The following is a 19,187-nucleotide window of genomic DNA, read 5'->3' as shown; positions in this document are numbered from 1 at the left end:
GATTCCATGCGGATATAAACCAAAGTCCAGCCTTGCAGCAAAGAGTAATGACAAGGGTCAATAGTAGGGCAGGGTGTACAGCTGCCAGCGAGTGTCCTTGTCCCGCGACACGCTTATCATCTGTCATTTCTAATATGCTGACTGTTAGTGGGTGATAAAATAATTTCAACTCTGAATAGAAAGCATTCAGGCTGTTCATTTCGGTATGTGTCCAAGTGGAGGTAATTTCTAATTCCACGTAAACATTCTGACCACATGTAAGATGGTGAACCGAGTCCGGCGATTACACGCGGGAAGACCAGTGCTGTGCGTTCAGGATCGATACATTGCAGGAACCTTCTCAGGTTATCATCGCAACGGAAACGAGAGAGCGCCACCCCTCAGAATTTAAAATCTTAATAAAAAGGGTTTGATTTTTCCTAGCCTATTCTCTTTTTCTCGGGAGGTCAGTTTGTGGGGCTGGGGGGGGGGGGCGGTTGAAGCGCAGGTGGCATCCGAGTGACACCCCCCAGCCTTCCCCCACACGCAGATCCCCCAACCCCCTATCCATAACCAAATTTAAAAGCAGGTTAAAAAAAAATGGCGCTAGTGCGGAGTGGCCGGCATGGCACCTCTGCTGATCGCTGCTGAAAATGCAGCGGCAGAGCTTGCCCGGACAACCTTCTCCTCCAGACTATTCCACTCTACTACGGTCTGTACAAAGAAGGAGCATTGGTACTGCTCAACTTTTGCATCAAAGTTCTGCTGTTTCACATGGCCGATCTCGAACCAATTTTTAACCGACTTTTGCAGCGGAAAGTACCTCGGAAGTTGCAGAGAGAAATGGTAGAAAAGTTGCATAGAACTGATGTCATGGAAAGGTCTGTGTCTTTAAACTTTAGTTACAATTGTACCGTGACGGGCGCTTTCACTTTACTGTGCAGGGCAGTTTGACTGCACCGCTGACAGTATATTCATGCACCTCGCAGGGAAGCGTCGATGAACCCATACACCTTTTGAACTGGGGGAGTGCGAGGCTCTTACTTTTTGCCTCGGTTGTGTCCTCAACAGACCGGGCGGGACGACTGCTTTCAGTGGAGTCTCTGTTCCCAGTCAGGTGTGAAGACCGTACTAGACTTTTGTTGGGGGATTTTGACTTTACCGCTGACAGTATCTCGCTGTGAACATTTTGCACGGGGGAACGAGACTTTGTTGTCACAGCTGTGCCCACCACATATCTGGACGCGTGAGGATTCTGCAAAGGTAAAGTATTTATACTCTTTCGGATGCATTCCAGAAAATATGTTTTCAGGAACGCAAAGCCAAAGGTGGGTTCTATCGAGGACAGTTGCGCAGCATGGTCTGCGGCCTATATTGATCAGATTGTTGTCATAAAAGGTGTCATTACTCTTTAGAGAAACCCCGGTAGCAGAGACAAACAGGCGGATTAGTCAGAGATGTTCTAGTTTCTGATAAATCAGAAAATGTAATTTTGTGTTTTGTTGGCTCGACTCGTTTTACCAACAGCGAAATGATAACATTTATTCCTCGACGTATTCATTGCTTACCTAAAGCCTGCGTGCAAGCAATGACAGTAAGCATCTAGCCTTTTGGCAGAACAAGCGGCCGAGGTTACAGGAAAAGTAGGTCGGCTGCACGGTGGTTGAGTTGCTAGAATGTATCTGTAAAAACTGCATTCCCTCTTTATCTCTCCTCTCTCTTTCATCTTTCTCTCTCTCCTCTCTTCTCTTTCCTGACTCCCTCTCACTATAATTCCCCCTCCAATCGTTTCCCCTCTTTATCTCTATCTCTCTCCTCTCCCTCTCTATGTCTCTCTCCATATCCTCTCTCTTGAGTCCTCTCTATCTCTCTCCTCTCTCTCTGGCTATCTCTCTCACTCTCCCTCTCCTCTCTCACTCTCTCTTCTTTCTCTCACTCTCTCTTCTTTCTCTCACTCTCTCTTCTTTCTTTCACTCTCTCTTCTTTCTCTCACTCTCTCGTCTTTCTCTCACTCTCTCGTCTTTCTCTCACTCTCTCGTCTTTCTCTCACTCTCTCGTCTTTCTCTCACTCTCTCGTCTTTCTCTCACTCTCTCTTCTTTCTCTCACTCTCTCTTCTTTCTCTCACTCTCTCGTCTTTCTCTCACTCTCTCGTCTTTCTCTCACTCTCTCGTCTTTCTCTCACTATCTCTTCTTTCTTTCACTCTCTCGTCTTTCTCTCACTCTCTCTTCTTTCTCTCACTCTCTCTTCTTTCTCTCACTCTCTCTTCTTTCTCTCACTCTCTCGTCTTTCTCTCACTCTCTCTTCTTTCTCTCACTCTCTCTTCTTTCTCTCACTCTTTCTTCTTTCTCTCACTCTCTCTTCTTTCTCTCACTCTCTCGTCTTTCTCTCACTCTCTCTTCTTTCTCTCACTCTCTCTTCTTTCTCTCACTCTCTCGTCTTTCTCTCACTCTCTCTTCTTTCTCTCACTCTCTCTTCTTTCTCTCACTCTCTCTTTTTTCTCTCACTCTCTCTTCTTTCTCTTCTTTCTCTCACTCTCTCTTCTTTCTCTCACTCTCTCGTCTTTCTCTCACTCTCTCTTCTTTCTCTCACTCTCTCTTCTTTCTCTCACTCTCTCTTCTTTCTCTCACTCTCTCTTTTTTCTCTCACTCTCTCGTTTTTCTCTTACTCTCTCGTCTTTCTCTCACTCTCTTTTTTCTCTCACTCTCTCGTCTTTCTCTCACTCTCTCTTCGTTCTCTCACTCTCTCTTCTTTCTCTCACTCTCTCTTCTTTCTCTCACTCTCTCGTCTTTCTCTCACTCTCTCTTCTTTCTCTCACTCTCTCTTCTTTCTCTCACTCTCTCTTCTTTCTCTCACTCTCTCTTCTTTCTCTCACTCTCTCTTCTTTCTCTCACTCTCTCTTCTTTTTCTTACTCTCTCTTCTTTCTCTCACTCTCTCTTCTTTCTCTCACTCTCTCTTCTTTCTCTCACTCTCTCTTCTTTCTCTCACTCTCTCTTCTTTCTCTCACTCTCTCTTCTTTCTCTCACTCTCAGAATTGACGGAGCTCCTTGGTTTCCTATTATACAAATCATCTGTTGCAGACGCCATGAAGTTCGACGATATTCTGGAAGAAATCGGCGAATTCGGATGGTACCAGAGAAGAGTGTATCTGCTTGCGGCGGCACCTTCCATTCTTATTACCTAGACATGCGTGTTATAAAAGAAAAAGAAAAAGTCGAACACACAACAAATGTTAGTAGCTGTAAAGTCACTGAAAGTGTGAATAAGCCCTTTTCCTTTTTACAGTGGAATGTTAACGGCTTGTACTCCAAATTAACTGACACAGAATTCGTAAATTATGTAGGGAGTTTCGATTTTGTTTGCCTTGTAGAAACGTTTATGGATGAATTTACGTCAAGTGTTTTTGATGGTTATTCACTTTTTGTTAAACCCGCAGTGAAGTTTACCAAGCAGGGCCGACGGTCAGGCGGTGTATTGTGCCTAATAAGAAATGAGTTTGCTCCCTTTGTGCGTAAACTTGATGTTGAATGTTCTAACTTCATTGTTTTTATCCTTGATAAAATCCTCTTTGGAATTTCTAAGGATATTTTGTATGTGTGTGCTTATGTTCCGCCCGAGGGCTCGCCGTATTACTCGTTTTTTGATCTGGATAATGGTGTTTCTCTATTAGAAGAATGTTTGACTGAATGTTTGTTGACAGAAGGTGATGTTTATGTCGTGTTGTCGGGTGACCTGAATAGCAGAACAGCCAATATGTCCCAGCCTGTATTACAAGATCACGATGTTTTTGATTTATTGCACAAAAGTCAGTCAGTTTGCGGGAATCGAAAATCACAAGATCAGATATTGAATAGTTATGGTAAATATTTGTTAAATATGTGCACTGCACTTGGACTGTGTATTCTTAATGGTGTGTGTAATGGGGATTTGCAGGGCTGTTTTACCTACATGTCAGAGAGGGGGAGTAGTGTTAATGATTATTTTTTGCTGTCTAATGATTTATTTGCAATTACTCTGTCTTCGAGCGAACTGTTGGTGGCTGGCCGGATTGAGTCAGATCATATGCCAGTTGAATTGCATGTTACGTTCCCATGTGATAATGTTTATCATGATATGCGTGAGAATACAGACTGCTTTATTGAAAAGTATGTGTGGGACAGCAAGAAGGCGGGAACATATGTGAATTTGATGTGTGCAGATGATATGTGTGCAAGGTTAGAGTCTGCCCAAAATATGATTGAATCTGATATGAATGGAGCTTTGGAATTATTTAACACTTGTGTTAAAGAAAGTGCTGACTGCATGAAGAAAAGAATTTATTTGAAGTCAAATAATAAATCGGATGATTGGTTCGATCAAGAGTGTAGAATAACCCGAAAAAATGTGTGGAGGTTGTTAAGCAGATGTAATCAGCCTGAAGACATTCACGCTCGCAATGTTTATTGTTTAGCCAGACGGGAATATAAAAACATGTTAGAAAGAAAGAAAAGATTGTATAAAGATTTGACATTACAAAAACTTATTGAATCTGTAAACGATCAACAAGAATTTTGGAATATAATGCATAAATTATCCTCAAAACGAAAACAAATAAAGAACAACATACCAGTTGATACCTGGTTTCAGCATTTCAAAGTATTATTGGAAAAAGATGTAATTGAGGCTGAAGAAATAGAATATGAAGACGATGAAGGTATTTTGAATCGTCCTATTTCAAAAGAAGAAGTTTTGATTGCAATGAGAAAGTTAAAACCTCAAAAGTCTGCTGGGCCTGATGGAATAATAGGAGAACTGTTGAAAAATGTTTTTTCTCCAGGGATTGACTTTTTGGTACACTTGTTTAATTTTTTGTTTTCCAAGGGTGTACAGTGGACGCCGCTTAATAAAACCGCGGTTAATAGAGCCAGCCGCTTATAAAAGCCGATTTCAGACGGTCCGGATTTATCACTATATCTTATGTATTAGAAAAAGCCGGTTAATAAAACCAACCCGCCGCTTATTAAAGCCAGTTTTCTCAGAGAAATCACGTAGTTTGTGACTAAAACTCACATTATCTTGTGGAAGACGACCAACAAACAAACACTCATAAAATCGTTCTTCTCTGCCGAGTAATGATTCGTGACGGTGACAGTGAAATTATTGATGTACCGAAGTGATCAAAGTACACGTACATGTACATATTTAAAACAAAAGTTCAACATCCTTCGTGAAGTTTTGTTTAGATTCAAACCAGTGTAAATGACGAAAGAAAGTGACTGAGTGACGTAAGCAAAAGAGAAGATTTTTTTTTTCTTTCGAAAATGACGTATTCCTGGACTGCCGGTTAATAAATCCGCCGCTTATTAAAGCCATTTTTCGTCGGTCCAGAAGTGGCTTTATTAAGCGGCGACCACTGTATTTCCAGAAAGCTGGACAGAGTCCATTGTTATCCCTTTGTTTAAGAAAGGCGATGTGAATGATCCAAATAATTATCGTGGAATTTCGCTGTGTAATGTTAGTAGCAAGGTCTATAGTACTGTGATTAATAACAGGTTGCAAGAATGGATTGAATGTAATAACAGTACGGGGGAATATCAAGCTGGTTTTAAGAAGAATTATTCCACTATTGATCATATGTTTACACTTTTGGCCTTTGTACAGAAACAATTTTCTTTGAATCGTAAGCTGTATGTTGCCTTTATAGATTTTGAGAAAGCGTTTGATTCCATCAATAGAGCTTTGCTCTGGCCAATTCTGTTAAAAAACGGAATAAAAGGGAAACTCTTTAGGTGTGTGAAGAGTATGTATGATAATGTAAAAATAAAAGTGAGATGTGGAGCAAAGTTTACGGATTATATTAATTGTACATTTGGTGTTAAACAGGGCGATGTATGTAGCCCAGTTTTATTTTCTCTCTTTATTAATGAGTTAGCACTTGAGATAATTGAGAATGGAAGACATGGTGCCACATTTACTGATGATTATTTGGAATTGTTTATTCTTTTGCTTGCTGATGATTTATTGTTGTTATCAGAGACAGTTGTGGGTCTACAGACTCAGTTAAATAATTTACGCAGGACAGTGTCTTCTCTCCATTTAAAGGTAAACATGAGTAAAAGTAACATTATTGTGTTTAGGAAGGGTGGATATTTGAGTGCAAGGGAATGATGGACATATGGGGGTGATATATTACCTGTTGTAAACGTGTATAAGTATTTAGGAATATTGTTTTCAACTCGACTTAGTTTTACTGCTGCCTGTTGCGATCTCTCAAGCCGGGCCAAAAATGCTCTGATGTGTATTATACAAAGATTATCTGTGCTTAATAATAATAGTTTGAATGTTTTTTTGAAGTTGTTTGATTCCCAAGTACAACCAATAGTACAGTATGGTGCTGAGATATGGGGACTGGATAAGGCTGCTCTGCAGTGTGAAAAAGTCCATTTATTTGCACTGAAGAAGTTCTTAGGAGTTCGAATGCGAACACCTAATGATCTTGTATATGGCGAGACAAACAGATATCCGATATATTTGAATTCTATTTTAAGATGCATTAGCTACTGGTTGAAATTGTTAAAGATGGAGGCGCACAGACTTCCTCGTAAATCCTATGAGATGTTGTATAAAATGGATGAAAGTGGTAAAACGAACTGGGCCTCAGGTGTCCGTTGTAAATTGTATGAGTACGGTTTTGGTTTTGTGTGGTGGAATCAGGGCGTTGTTAATGAAAAATATTTTTTGCGTGTTTTTAGGGAAAGGTTGGTCGATTGCAGATGGCAAGAGTGGGATTATCATATACAAAATAGTGATAGATTTGCTGTTTATCGGACATTTTGTACTGTACATGACATTAAACCCTACCTTTTGTCGAATATGGATAGGCATTTAAAGTTTATTATGACCAGGTTTCGATTCGGCATTTCAGAAATTGCAGTGCATGCTTACCGATATAGAAAACATAATGCCGATGATTTGATGTGTCCTCTTTGTAAACAAAACCAAGAAGATGAAGTCCATTTTGTTTTGTGTTGTCCATACTATAACAAATTAAGAGAAAATTTGATCCCATTTAAATATTATAAGAACCCAAGCATTTTCCGACTCAGCTTGCTTTTAGCATCACCTCAAGAAACTGTTGTCCGAAATGTATCCCTGTATTTGTATAAAGCCTTTAAATTAAGAGATGTTGTAACCTCATAGTTAAATGCCGTGTAATGTATGTGTTGTGCGATTATTATTTTGTACCTTTTTTGTGTGCACCTGTTGAGTTTAATTTATATGCAATGTGAACCGTTTGTTCACACCCCTTCATAAGGGGTTATGGCCTATTGAATAAACTATCTGCGTATCTGCGTCTCTTCTTTCTCTCACTCTCTTTTCTTTCTCTCACTCTCTCTTCTTTCTCTCACTCTCTCTTCTTTCTCTCACTCTCTCGTCTTTCTCTCACTCTCTCGTCTTTCTCTCACTCTCTCGTCTTTCTCTCACTCTCTCGTCTTTCTCCCACTCTCTCTTCTTTCTTTCACTCTCTCTTCTTTCTCTCACTCTCTCTTCTTTCTCTCACTCTCTCTTCTTTCTCTCACTCTCTCTTCTTTCTCGCACTCTCTCTTCTTTCTCTCACTCTCTCTTCTTTCTCTCACTCTCTCGTCTTTCTCTCACTCTCTCTTCTTTCTCTCACTCTCTCTTCTTTCTCTCACTCTTTCTTCTTTCTTTCACTCTCTCTTCTTTCTCTCACTCTCTCTTCTTTCTCTCACTCTCTCTTCTTTCTCTCACTCTCTCTTCTTTCTCTCACTCTCTCGTCTTTCTCTCACTCTCTCTTCTTTCTCTCACTCTCTCTTCTTTCTCTCACTCTCTCTTTTTTCTCTCACTCTCTCTTCTTTCTCTCACTCTCTCTTCTTTCTCTCACTCTCTCTTCTTTCTCTCACTCTCTCTTCTTTCTCTCACTCTCTCTTCTTTCTCTCACTCTCTCTTTTTTCTCTCACTCTCTCGTCTTTCTCTCACTCTCTCGTCTTTCTCTCACTCTCTCTTTTTTCTCTCACTCTCTCGTCTTTCTCTCACTCTCTCTTCGTTCTCTCACTCTCTCTTCTTTCTCTCACTCTCTCTTCTTTCTCTCACTCTCTCTTCTTTCTCTCACTCTCTCTTCTTTCTCTCACTCTCTCTTCTTTCTCTCACTCTCTCTTCTTTCTCTCACTCTCTCTTCTTTCTCTCACTCTCTCTCTTCTTTCTCTCACTCTCTCTTCTTTCTCTCACTCTCTCTTCTTTCTCTCACTCTCTCTTCTTTCTCTCACTCTCTCTTCTTTCTCTCACTCTCTCTTCTTTCTCTCACTCTCTCTTCTTTCTCTCACTCTCTCTTCTTCCTCTCACTCTCTCTTTTTTCTCTCACTCTCTCGTTTTTCTCTTACTCTCTCAGGTTTCTCTCACTCTCTCTTTTTTCTCTCACTCTCTCGTCTTTCTCTCACTCTCTCTTCGTTCTCTCACTCTCTCTTCTTTCTCTCACTCTCTCTTCTTTCTCTCACTCTCTCTTCTTTCTCTCACTCTCTCTTCTTTCTCTCACTCTCTCTTCTTTCTCTCACTCTCTCTTCTTTCTCTCACTCTCTCTTCTTTCTCTCACTCTCTCTTCTTTCTCTCACTCTCTCTTCTTTCTCTCACTCTCTCTTCTTTCTCTCACTCTCTCTTCTTTCTCTCACTCTCTCTTCTTTCTCTCACTCTCTCTTCTTTCTCTCACTCTCTCTTCTTTCTCTCACTCTCAGAATTGACGGAGCTCCTTGGTTTCCTATTATACAAATCATCTGTTGCAGACGCCATGAAGTTCGACGATATTCTGGAAGAAATCGGCGAATTCGGATGGTACCAGAGAAGAGTGTATCTGCTTGCGGCGGCACCTTCCATTCTTATTGCCTTTGAGACTCTCGGCGTCATCTTCATCTTCTTCATTCCTGATCACAGGTCAGATAAGGTTATGATATCGCAGTCAAATAATGCTTGATTAATCACGTGACTTATTGGATATGTAGTGTTGAGGAAGGGTCCTGTTTGTGGCAGTGCTTGTTGGATGATTCGCTGATCTGATGGCTCCCCTTCCGACAACGGGTTGACTAAATGTTTTAACATAGACGGGGAATCGAGACGAGGGTGGAGGTGTATGTGCGTGTGTATGTATGTATGTATATATGTATGTATGTATGTGTGTATGTGTGTATGTATGTATGCACTAGATGAATACCCGCTTCGCCGGGTACGGCTTCGCCGGGAAGAAGTAGAGCCGAATACCCGGCTTCGCACTTTTACAGTGAGGACAACTTACGGGTGCAAGGAAAGCTTTCTGGACAGTGCAGTGACATTCTAAAAATAGTAACGTAGTAACGGGAATATGGATTGACGCCACACGAAGGAAGGGAGATAAACGCAAAACACTGGAGAAGATAAGGAAGAGTTACTGAGAATGGATCCAGAGAAAACCAAAATCGGTTCAGCGCTGCGCGCTGAGAGCACGTGTTCAAATATCTCATCGACCAGGTTCTGTCCGGGGTCTACCTGAAAATGCCCACCAAATTTGAAACAGATCCATCGAGAACCTTGGGCGTGCATTGAGGACACACACACACACACACACACACACACACACACACACACACACACACACACACAGACAGACACACACACACACACACACACACACGTCGTATATATATATATATATATATAGATGTATGTATGTATGTATGTATGTATGTATTTGTGTGTGTGTGTGTGTGTGTGTGTGTGTGTGTGTGTGTGTGTGTGTGTGTGTGTGTGTGTGTGTGTGTGTGTGTATGTGTAGAGCGATTCCGATAAAAATACTGGACCGATCTTCATGACATTTCACATGAGAGTTCCTGGGTATGATATCCCCAGACGTGTTTTTTTCGTTTTCTTAATAAATGTCTTTGATGACGTCATATCCGGCTTTTTGTAAAAGTTGAGGCAGCACTGTCACGCCCTCGTATTTCAATCAAATTGATTGACATTTTGGTCAAGCAATCTTTGACAAAGTCCGGACTTTGGTATTGCATTTCAGCTTGGAGGCTTACAAATTAATTTATGAGTTTGGTCATTATTTTTTTTCAAAAATAATGTATTCTTATTCTTCATTATTTCCTGATTCCAGAAACATATAAATATGTTATTATCGAATAAAAAAAACCAAGCTCTGAAAATTGAAGATATGAACATTATGATTGGAATGACATTTCCGAAATCGATTTAAAAACTATTTCATCTTATTCCTTTGTCGGTTCCTGATTCAAAAAAACATATAGACATGTTATGTTTAGATTAAGAACAAGCTCAGAAAGTTACACAGAATAGAGATACAGAAAAGCGTGATATCCTGCTCAGCGCAACCACTACCGCGCTTTACTGGCTTGTTCAATGTCACTGCTTTTTCCACTGTCGATGCTATACGGTCTTGGTGAAAAAATGCAGTGCGTTCAGTTGCATTCTGTGAGTTCGACAGCTTGACTAAATGCAGTAATTTCGCCTCACGCGACTTGTTCTTTACTCTTTTCAGAAATATTCCAAAAAACTAAGTACATACTTTTTATTTTTTGTAATTGCTGGTATTCAAATCCATATCAAAAACTTTGGTTTCCATGTTACGAAGGGGATGTACTTTGAAACCCTTGTAATATACTCAACGCAGACACACTAAATGTGTAAGTATTTGTACTTTTTTCTCTGCCGGCCAAGGAACCACTGTCTATTAATTCCGTTGTCGTCTGTCATATGAGCGTTGATGCGTTGAGCTGTCGTTATGCGCCATACATGGCCCAGCTCATCCGGCTTCAGCGTGTTTTTATATCGGAGTGGTCCTTCTCCTAGACTGGTGGCTTTACAGGGCTGTCGAGTCCAGTCTACCCGGCTATTTGGCCATAGCTGGCTGGTTTGTTTATCTGAGGTGACCTTCCCCAGGGCTAGAACTTAAGATGCGGCTCTTGATCGCATGCTGCTCCCGTCATTGGAGACCTGGGGTATTTCTTGAGTGTAACAGTGCCACCTGTTACCCCGCCCCATCCTGTTGGAAGCACCGCCAGTTGGTCCGCGACTGCTTATTCGTCCTGGCAAGCCTGGCTTATTTCGCAGCTAACCTCCATATCTGAAGGCCATCTCACTATCCGCCACCTGTGAACGCGCCTGGTTGGGGGTGGTCGCCCCTACTGTCCCAGGTGTCTATTAATGAAATCAAATGTTATGGTTAAAATGTCTCAGTTAAGTAAGGTAATATGACCTTCGTAACATGGTTTCCACTGGAGCTCTGGAGAATAACACTACGACAGTGTCAAGCAGAACAGATCATTTAATTCCCACTCTTATCGCCCACCTACCCTATCGTCACGCTCATAAGAAAAATACCAGTGTAGGCATTTCTGTAGTGAAACTATAGGAGAAGCTACTGGAAGGGTATCTATCATGTGTTAGAGAGTACAAACTCTCAGACTATCGGAAACCATTGCAACGGTAACGTCAGTAAAACTGCCGATCTCGTTTCTTGAGTTAGGCACTTTTTACATTTAGTCAGGTTTTGACTAAATGTTTTATCATAGAGGGGGAATCGAGACAAGGGTCGTGGTGTATGTGTATGTGTATGTGTATGTGTATGTGTGTGTCTGTCTGTGCGTGTGTGTGTGTAGAGCGATTCAGACCAAACTACTGGACCGATCTTTATGAAATTTGACATGAGAGTTCCTGGGAATGATATCCCCGGACGTTTTTTTTTATTTTTTCGATAAATACCTTTGATGACGTCATATCAGTATGGCTCCCGTTCCTTTTTACATTTAGTCAAGTTTTGACTAAATGTTTTAACATAGAGGGGGAATCGAGACGAGGGTCGTGGTGTATGTGTGTGTGTCTGCCTGTCTGTCTGTGCGTGTGTGTGTGTATACCGATTCAGACCAAACTACTGGACCGATCTTTATGAAATTTTACATGAGAGTTCCTGGGAATGATATCCCCGGATTTGTTTTTATTTTTTTCGATAAATGTATTTTATGACGTCATATCCGGCTTTTTTGTAAAAGTTGAGGCGGCACTGTCACACACTCAATTTTCAATCAAATTGATTGAAATTTTGGCCAAGCAATCTTCGACGAAGGCCGGACTTCGGTATTGCATTTGAGCTTGGTGGCTTAACAATTAATTAATGACTTTGGTCATTAAAAATTAGAAAATTAAAAAAAATAATTCTTTCATAAAACGATCCCAATTTACGTTCATCTTATTCTTCATCATTTTCTGATTCCAAAAACATATAAATATGTTATATTTGGATTAAAAACAAGCTTTGAAAATTAAAAATATAAAAATTATGATTAAAATTAAATTTCCGAAATCGTTTTAAAACCTATTTCATCTTATTCCTTGTCGGTTCCTGATTCTAAAAACATATAGATATAATATGTTTGGATTAAAAACACGCTCAGAAAGTTAAAACGAAGAGAGGTACAGTAAAGCGTGCTATGAAGCACAGCGCAACCGCTACCGCGCCAAACAGGCTCGTCACTTTCACTGCCTTTTGCACTAGCGGCGGACTACGTTCAGTTTCATTCTGTGAGTTCCACAGCTTGACTAAATGTAGTAATTTCGCCTTACGCGACTTGTTTATGATACAGGAAGACTTGTTTTGAGAATGTGAAGGTATGCAAAAGCTCTTTGTGGGTTGTTATGCAGTTTTGCTGATTGAAAATGTTGCTTTCAGCTCTTTATCTCACGTTCATCCCGTAGTAACAGCTCGAGATAGGCAGTTTGCAACGTATAACTAAAATGAGATAGACAGATTGTGCAAAGACCAAAGACGTTTTTTTGCGTATTTCTCAAAACATCAAAACATGACATAGGCAATTATCTTATGAGCGTGACTCTATGTTAAATGATCCTGGTAACAACCATGCATCAACTTAACACAAAGCTTTAAAAACAGGAGTTGGGACGGGAAACATTCTTAATTGTCTTTACAGATGCGCCATTCCCGGTTACTCCGGAGATTCCTTCTTCCCTCAAAACGACAGCCACAGCCTCCTTATCAACCAGACAATCCCATTCACCAATGGAAAGTTGGATCGGTGTCACGTGTTGAGTAATGGCGGCCCTGACGTCTTGTTAAATGTCTCAACCAATGTGAATGCTTCGTACGCATTCAACGCCAGCTACAGCCAATCAAAATGTGAGAGTTGGGTCTACGATCATTCCGTGTTTGAATCGACGATAGCCACGGATGTAAGTTTTAAATAACATGGATTTTTGGACTGTATTTGTTCTGTTTTCTCTCTCACTTTTGTGTATACGTTTTGTTGCAAGTGTTACACACATTGCCCTTAACAAGTGTTTGGCGGCGCTTTCTTTGAAATCTTAATTTGTAATTACTGTGATAAAGTGACAGAATACAGAGTTTAAGATTATAGTAAAAACGAAAGAAGAATTAGGCATGACGAAGAAGGAAGGGGAATGTAGTAAAACAGGCACATACTGTCAACATGTATTGCATTGTTATGTTACTCAAGGTTGGAGATGTAAGGCTGAGAGAGAGAGAGAGAGAGAGAGAGAGAGAGAGAGAGAGAGAGAGAGAGAGAGAGAGTGAGAGAGTGAGAGAGAGAGAGAGAAAGAGAGAGAGTGAGAGAGAGAGAGAGAGAGAGAGAGAGAGAGAGAGAGAGAGAGGGGAGAGACAGGCAGACAGACAGTGACAGAGAGAGCATGGGAGGAGGGAGAGTAAGATAACTGAATATTCTCATCTACTAACAAACCCCATGAAAAGAAGTTGACATTCTCCAGTTAACAGATAGAATCATCAAATTGAATTAGCGTTTTTTTACACGGATGCAACACTAAAATGGAACCAACGATCGTGGTCATGTGCCCCTGCGGGGTTTCAGTACCATAGTCATACACATGATAATGTCCAGTGACAGTTGTTTTCGTACATTTCGCTTTGTTCATTATGTTTCAGTTTGATGTGGTGTGCGACAGAAGTGTCCTTCGAGCCAGCTCCAATATGATATCCGAGGTCGGGACTCTGTTCGGCACCTTTTTCATCGGCTTGATCGCCGACAGGTGAGTTAAGGGCCCATCCGTGGAAAGCAGAAGAAGAAGAAGAAGAAGAAGAAGAAGAAGAAGAAGAAGAAGAAGAAGAAGAAGAAGAAGAAGAAGAATTTGCTTATTATTACAGAAGCACACAGACGCAGACGCATAGACAGAAAACCTGTTTTTCCTCAAATGCCTAACAAAGCAAAAGCTTCTCAAAAAGACAGTAGCAATATCTTTGAAATTATGATTAAACAAAAGACTGCGCGTGCGAAGAACTAAGATAACAATGGAAACAACAACAACAAATCGTAGGTTATTAGAATGTTTATTTTTGACCCAACAAAACGTTACATTTACAGTACGTCGACCCAGTGGTCTTTGAAGTGTCCAGATAGACAAACACTTGTGGTACCTTCTCTTCTTCTTCGGCCATGTTGGGTTTGATGCGTGCATGCCTGGTTTTCTCCTGTAGATGGGTGTCGGCACAGAAGGTCTGCCCGCTGTCCTCAGCCAACATGGCAGCTCACATTTTTTTTATCGATGTTCTCTCCTCTAGATCCGCCGTGTTTCGCCTAGGGGCTTGCGCTGCCTAGTTGATAGGGTCACCTCGTAGAGGATGTGGTCATAGACCACGCACGGTCGGTCTTGGGATAGGGAAACGTTATGCTAGTCCGGAGGGATTACGCCACAATGGTCACCTCGCGAAGACCCAGGGTCCTAGACTAGGGAGGTCCAAGGGGGAGCACCGGAAGGGCTACCCCTCTTCCCGCACCTCCAACACAATCCCTTCCCCTGGTAGCTTCATCCCCAAGGAGGAAACAGAGCTACCTGCAACACCCCAAACACAATGAACTTTTCTCAAAATCGGCGATGAAAACAATCGAACCGTTCTTATCAGATACAAACTCGACCACAAATGCAAAATTCATAGTTTACTTGTTCTTTGACCTTGATTGTTTTGGCAAACCAATGCCAAAGAACAAGATAACTATGATTTTTGCTTTTGTGGTCGAGTTAGTATCTGGTGAGTTCGTTTCTATTGTTTCATTATTTTGCATATTGATGGCAGGTTTGGTCGCAAGATCCCGTTCTATCTGGGAGGGCTGGCGCTGGTGGGAGGAGGTTTTGGCATCGCCTTCACTCAAAACCTCATCACTCTCAACATCTGTCGCTTTGTCCTTGGCCTCGCCCGTATGGCCCTCTTCATCAACGGAATCGTCATCGGTGAGTGACGTCATTGTCGATGTTCAGGTTTCGGCTTTATTGGTTGGTGTCATGATATGTTTTTATTAGGGCATACTATTGGTGGATTTTTTCATGGGTGTTATTTACTTTTTCGGGATAGCCAGGAATGTGTGTGTGTGTGTCTGTGCGTGCGTGCGTGCGCGCGCGCGTGTGTGTGTGTGTGTGTGTGTGTGTGTGTGTGTGTGTGTGTGTGTGTGTGTGTGTGCAATGTCAAACGAAGCCTGAGATTGTAGAAACAAGCAATATTAAAAACAATCAACCACAACCAAAATTCCTTATACACATACCTGCAAACATGTCCGCAACCTTGTACGTACCAACCTTCATAAAAGGCCCAAAGAAAGTTCCTTGTTTTCGAACCCCCAACTGACTTTTCTTCCATCCCGACCCTGGAACTTTTTTGTTTAACCCTTTACAAATATTTGTATCAAAAAGGACAACATTCGATTTGCAGACTTTGCAAGAAAAGTTAGTCTTCTCCGACATGCAGGAGACACATTTCGCGCGATGTCCGGCCAATATCAAGCCACATACCGTCACGTCATTTTTTGATATTTTGAGAAAAATGCAAACAACTTTGTCTGGTTTCTGAACAATCTGCCTATCTCATTTCAGTTTTAAGCTGCAAACTGCCTATCTCGAGCGGTGACAGCTTGATATACGTGAGATAAAGAGCTGACGGCAAAATGTCAGTCAGGAAAACTGCATAACAACCCACAAAGAGCTTTTGCATACTTTCACATTCTCAAAACAAGTCTTCCTGCATCATAAAGAAAAAGTGCCTGACTCAAGAAACGAGATCGGCAGTTTTGCTTACGTTACCGTGGCAATGGTTTCTGATGGTCTGAGAATGTGTACTCTCTAACACTTGATAGATACCCTTCCAGTAGCTTCCCCTGTAGTTTCACTGCAGAAATGCCTAACACTGAGATAGGTATTTTTCTTATGAGCGTGACAATACGCCTGTGTAAATAAAGATCAAACTTCAATTAAAAACAACAACACCGGAAACAAACATATGATGTTTGTGGCCTTATCTCTTTAGTTTGCTTATTTGTCCGGTTGTTTGTTTGCTTGTTTGTTCGTTTTGTTTGCTTATTTGTCCGGTTGTTTTACTTGTTTATCATGTATTATAATTTGGTATAAGAATTAAGGACCGGTTGTAAGAACAGGCGTAACCTTAAACCTCTATCCTTGAAAAATAAAGTTCCATCATCATCATCATCATCATCATCATCATCATCATCATCATCATCATCATCATCATCATCATCATCATCATCTTCATTCCAGGTATGGAGATGGTGGGTCCCTCTAAGAGAGCGTGGGCAGGCATTCTGATCGAGTTCGCCTGGTGTCTGGGAGAGTTTCTCCTCTTGCCCTTCGTCTATTTCATCCGCAACTGGAGATACCTCGAGATTGCTGTGTCCGTTCCCAGCATAGTGCTTCTTGCCTACTGGTGGTAAGTCAAATAGGGGTACGCCTGGGGGAGGGTGGGGTAGCGTTTGGGGGGGGGGGGGTGGCTAGCTGGATAGTCAAGGTGATTAACGACAGATGTTGGCTAATGATCAAGATGACTAACGCGAAACAATGTACATAACAGTTTTTCTCATCTGTTCTATCAAAGATTATAACGTAAATGGTCAAGGCAATTTTTGTCATTCCTCATCTAGTAGTAAGTAGGGTGTATTCAGGGAAAGAATTTGCCAAGAAAACGTTTGCCGTCACATGGAGCACAACAAATAATTAAAATACTTACAAGTCTGCTCTTCAGTTCACTTAATAATGTACGATACCGATACATGCACAGCCTGACGCTGACCTTATGATTGATTTTGTACTGCTGAAGTCATCGAGACAACCTTCGTTCTGGAAATTCTTGTACACTTCCAGTGGAGACATTTAGAAGAGGTGACATAATTTTTACTTGACGTCATTACTTACGTTATGACGTCTTTCGATTTGTGTTTGGCTTTTGACGTCAGAGATTTTACTTCAAAAACAGGATCAAAAAGAGACTTAGTCTAAGTTTTGTGTCAATCGATATCGTACGTCATTAATTATCGAAAATTCCAATATCCTTGACATGTGTTTTCAGGGTGATTCCAGAATCCCCACGCTGGCTGGCATCGCGCGGGCGAGAGGAAGAGGCTATGAAGATCTTGGAGAGGATCGCCAAGTCCAACAAGACCGTCATGCCAAACGTGGACGACTCCAAAGACCTGCTGGACACCAAGGATCACCTCAGCTTCCGCCACGCTCTTAAGTCCAAGGAACTCATCGTGCGCGTCGTCATCGTCCTCAGCAACATGTCAGTTAAGCCACTATCACGAATATTTTGGTGAACCACAACGAGTTACTACGATTTTGCCACAACGATGTTTGCCACGAATGATTACTAAAAATCGGCCGAACAAGAACAAAGTAATACGAACCACAACGACCTCGGCGATTTTTTCTCAACGAATCCCAAGTCGTTGTATTTCGCCATCAAAATTTGTTATAGTGGGACCTAGGCTTTATGGTGGTCAAGGCTGTCTTTTATTGAGCCTTAAGTTGCCTTTGCGAAGACTTCTCGAAGACTTATTACCGAAAATGTAGTGCGATAGCTTCGTGAAGTAGACTTCAGAGTGAAACTAGAGGGTGGTTTCTTTGAAAGAGCAAACCCAACAACTGAATCAATTAGTCCATCTTTTTATCATTGTTATTTTGTCTATTGTGTGTCTTGATGGCCTAATTCAAACATCGATTGTTCAAGGTTCTTGTAAATGTGTTGTTTTCTGGATCATTACAAGTTCAATAACTTCTCCTTTCTTGTTTTTTGTTGGGTTTTTGTTTTTTTAATTCTCGATGTTTTAACGTTGGCAGTATCATCTGTTTTGGACTTTTCATGGACAACAAATACATGTTAGAACTTTGCCGATGATTCTCCTGGCTTCTGCGAGGGTATTTTATTAAGTGGCTCTGAAGTGAAACAGTGACTTCCATTCTCAGCGTATACTTAAAGCCACACTCCTTCTCGGGAAAACAGTTCGGATCACCATCTCATGGGATAAGACCACCCCTCCACTTGGTCACGTACCAAAATCAGTACCCTGACTGTTTGCTGGGGTGGGCTGGATTTTGTAACGAAAACATTTATTTAAAGAAAGTCACCAGCGGCTTGTACGAAAATGCTCCATTTAAAAAAAAGTCCACTGTGCACACCTATGTACCTATGTCTTTCATTTTCAGTACCAGTATTTGTTCGATTGGAGGGGGATGGTCTTACGAGCCTTTCCAGATCTGAGATTGTGAGCAGAACTGTTTTCTCGAGATGTAGTGTGGCTGGAATTTCATTTTATGATGTTCACATTTTGGCAGGTTTGTCATCGTAGTGGTGTACTACGGCCTGACACTCAACATCACCAACCTGAGCGGCGACCTCTTCTCTAACTTTGCCATCGGCGCTGCCACGGAGACGCTGGCTTACGTGGTGACCCTGGTGTTGCTGGACCGACTGGGGAGAAAGCTGCTGTTCACCGGGAGCATGCTGCTGGCGGGAGCTGCCTGTACACTCTCCATCCTGCCCGTCGTGTTGGGCGCACCTGGTGAGGCCCTGTGGCTTTTGGTTAGAGTGGTATTGGTGGTGGTGATAATGATGACGATGACGATGATGATGATGATGATGATGATGATGATGATGATCACGATGATGATGATGATGATGATGATCACGATGATGATGATGATGATGATGACAATGATTATGATGATGATGATGATGACGACGAGGATGATGATGATGATGACGATGATTATGATGACGATGATGATGATGATGATGATGATGACGATGATGATGATGATGATGATGATGATGATGATGATGATGATGATGATGATGATGATGATGGTTTAAACAAGGTTTTTATTCAATTAAACGTGAT

General features: G+C 41.4%; 1 protein-coding gene across 3 annotated transcripts in view; it reads left to right on the top strand.

Moving 5' to 3' along the window:
* Positions 1 to 967: 967 nt before the first annotated feature.
* The window catches only part of LOC138962933 (organic cation transporter protein-like), a 29,181-nt gene continuing 10,961 nt past the window's right edge, over positions 968 to 19,187 (top strand). Inside the window, exons 1-9 of one of the 3 annotated variants that reach the window (XM_070334901.1) lie at positions 968 to 1,242; positions 3,060 to 3,108; positions 8,754 to 8,901; positions 12,951 to 13,209; positions 13,937 to 14,040; positions 15,083 to 15,237; positions 16,552 to 16,720; positions 17,357 to 17,569; positions 18,622 to 18,848. In XM_070334901.1, coding sequence (XP_070191002.1) covers positions 8,759 to 8,901; positions 12,951 to 13,209; positions 13,937 to 14,040; positions 15,083 to 15,237; positions 16,552 to 16,720; positions 17,357 to 17,569; positions 18,622 to 18,848 — 1,270 coding nt within the window. In that variant the 5' untranslated portion in view covers positions 968 to 1,242; positions 3,060 to 3,108; positions 8,754 to 8,758. Of the gene's footprint in view, positions 1,243 to 3,059; positions 3,211 to 8,753; positions 8,902 to 12,950; positions 13,210 to 13,936; positions 14,041 to 15,082; positions 15,238 to 16,551; positions 16,721 to 17,356; positions 17,570 to 18,621; positions 18,849 to 19,187 lie in introns of all 3 variants that reach the window. The other 2 variants (XM_070334900.1, XM_070334902.1) reach the window with 2 other exon arrangements.

This window comes from Littorina saxatilis, linkage group LG3, assembly GCF_037325665.1.
Source record: "Littorina saxatilis isolate snail1 linkage group LG3, US_GU_Lsax_2.0, whole genome shotgun sequence".
NCBI classification, from domain to species: Eukaryota; Metazoa; Mollusca; class Gastropoda; order Littorinimorpha; family Littorinidae; genus Littorina; species Littorina saxatilis.
This window is presented reverse-complemented; position numbering and strand designations above follow the sequence as displayed.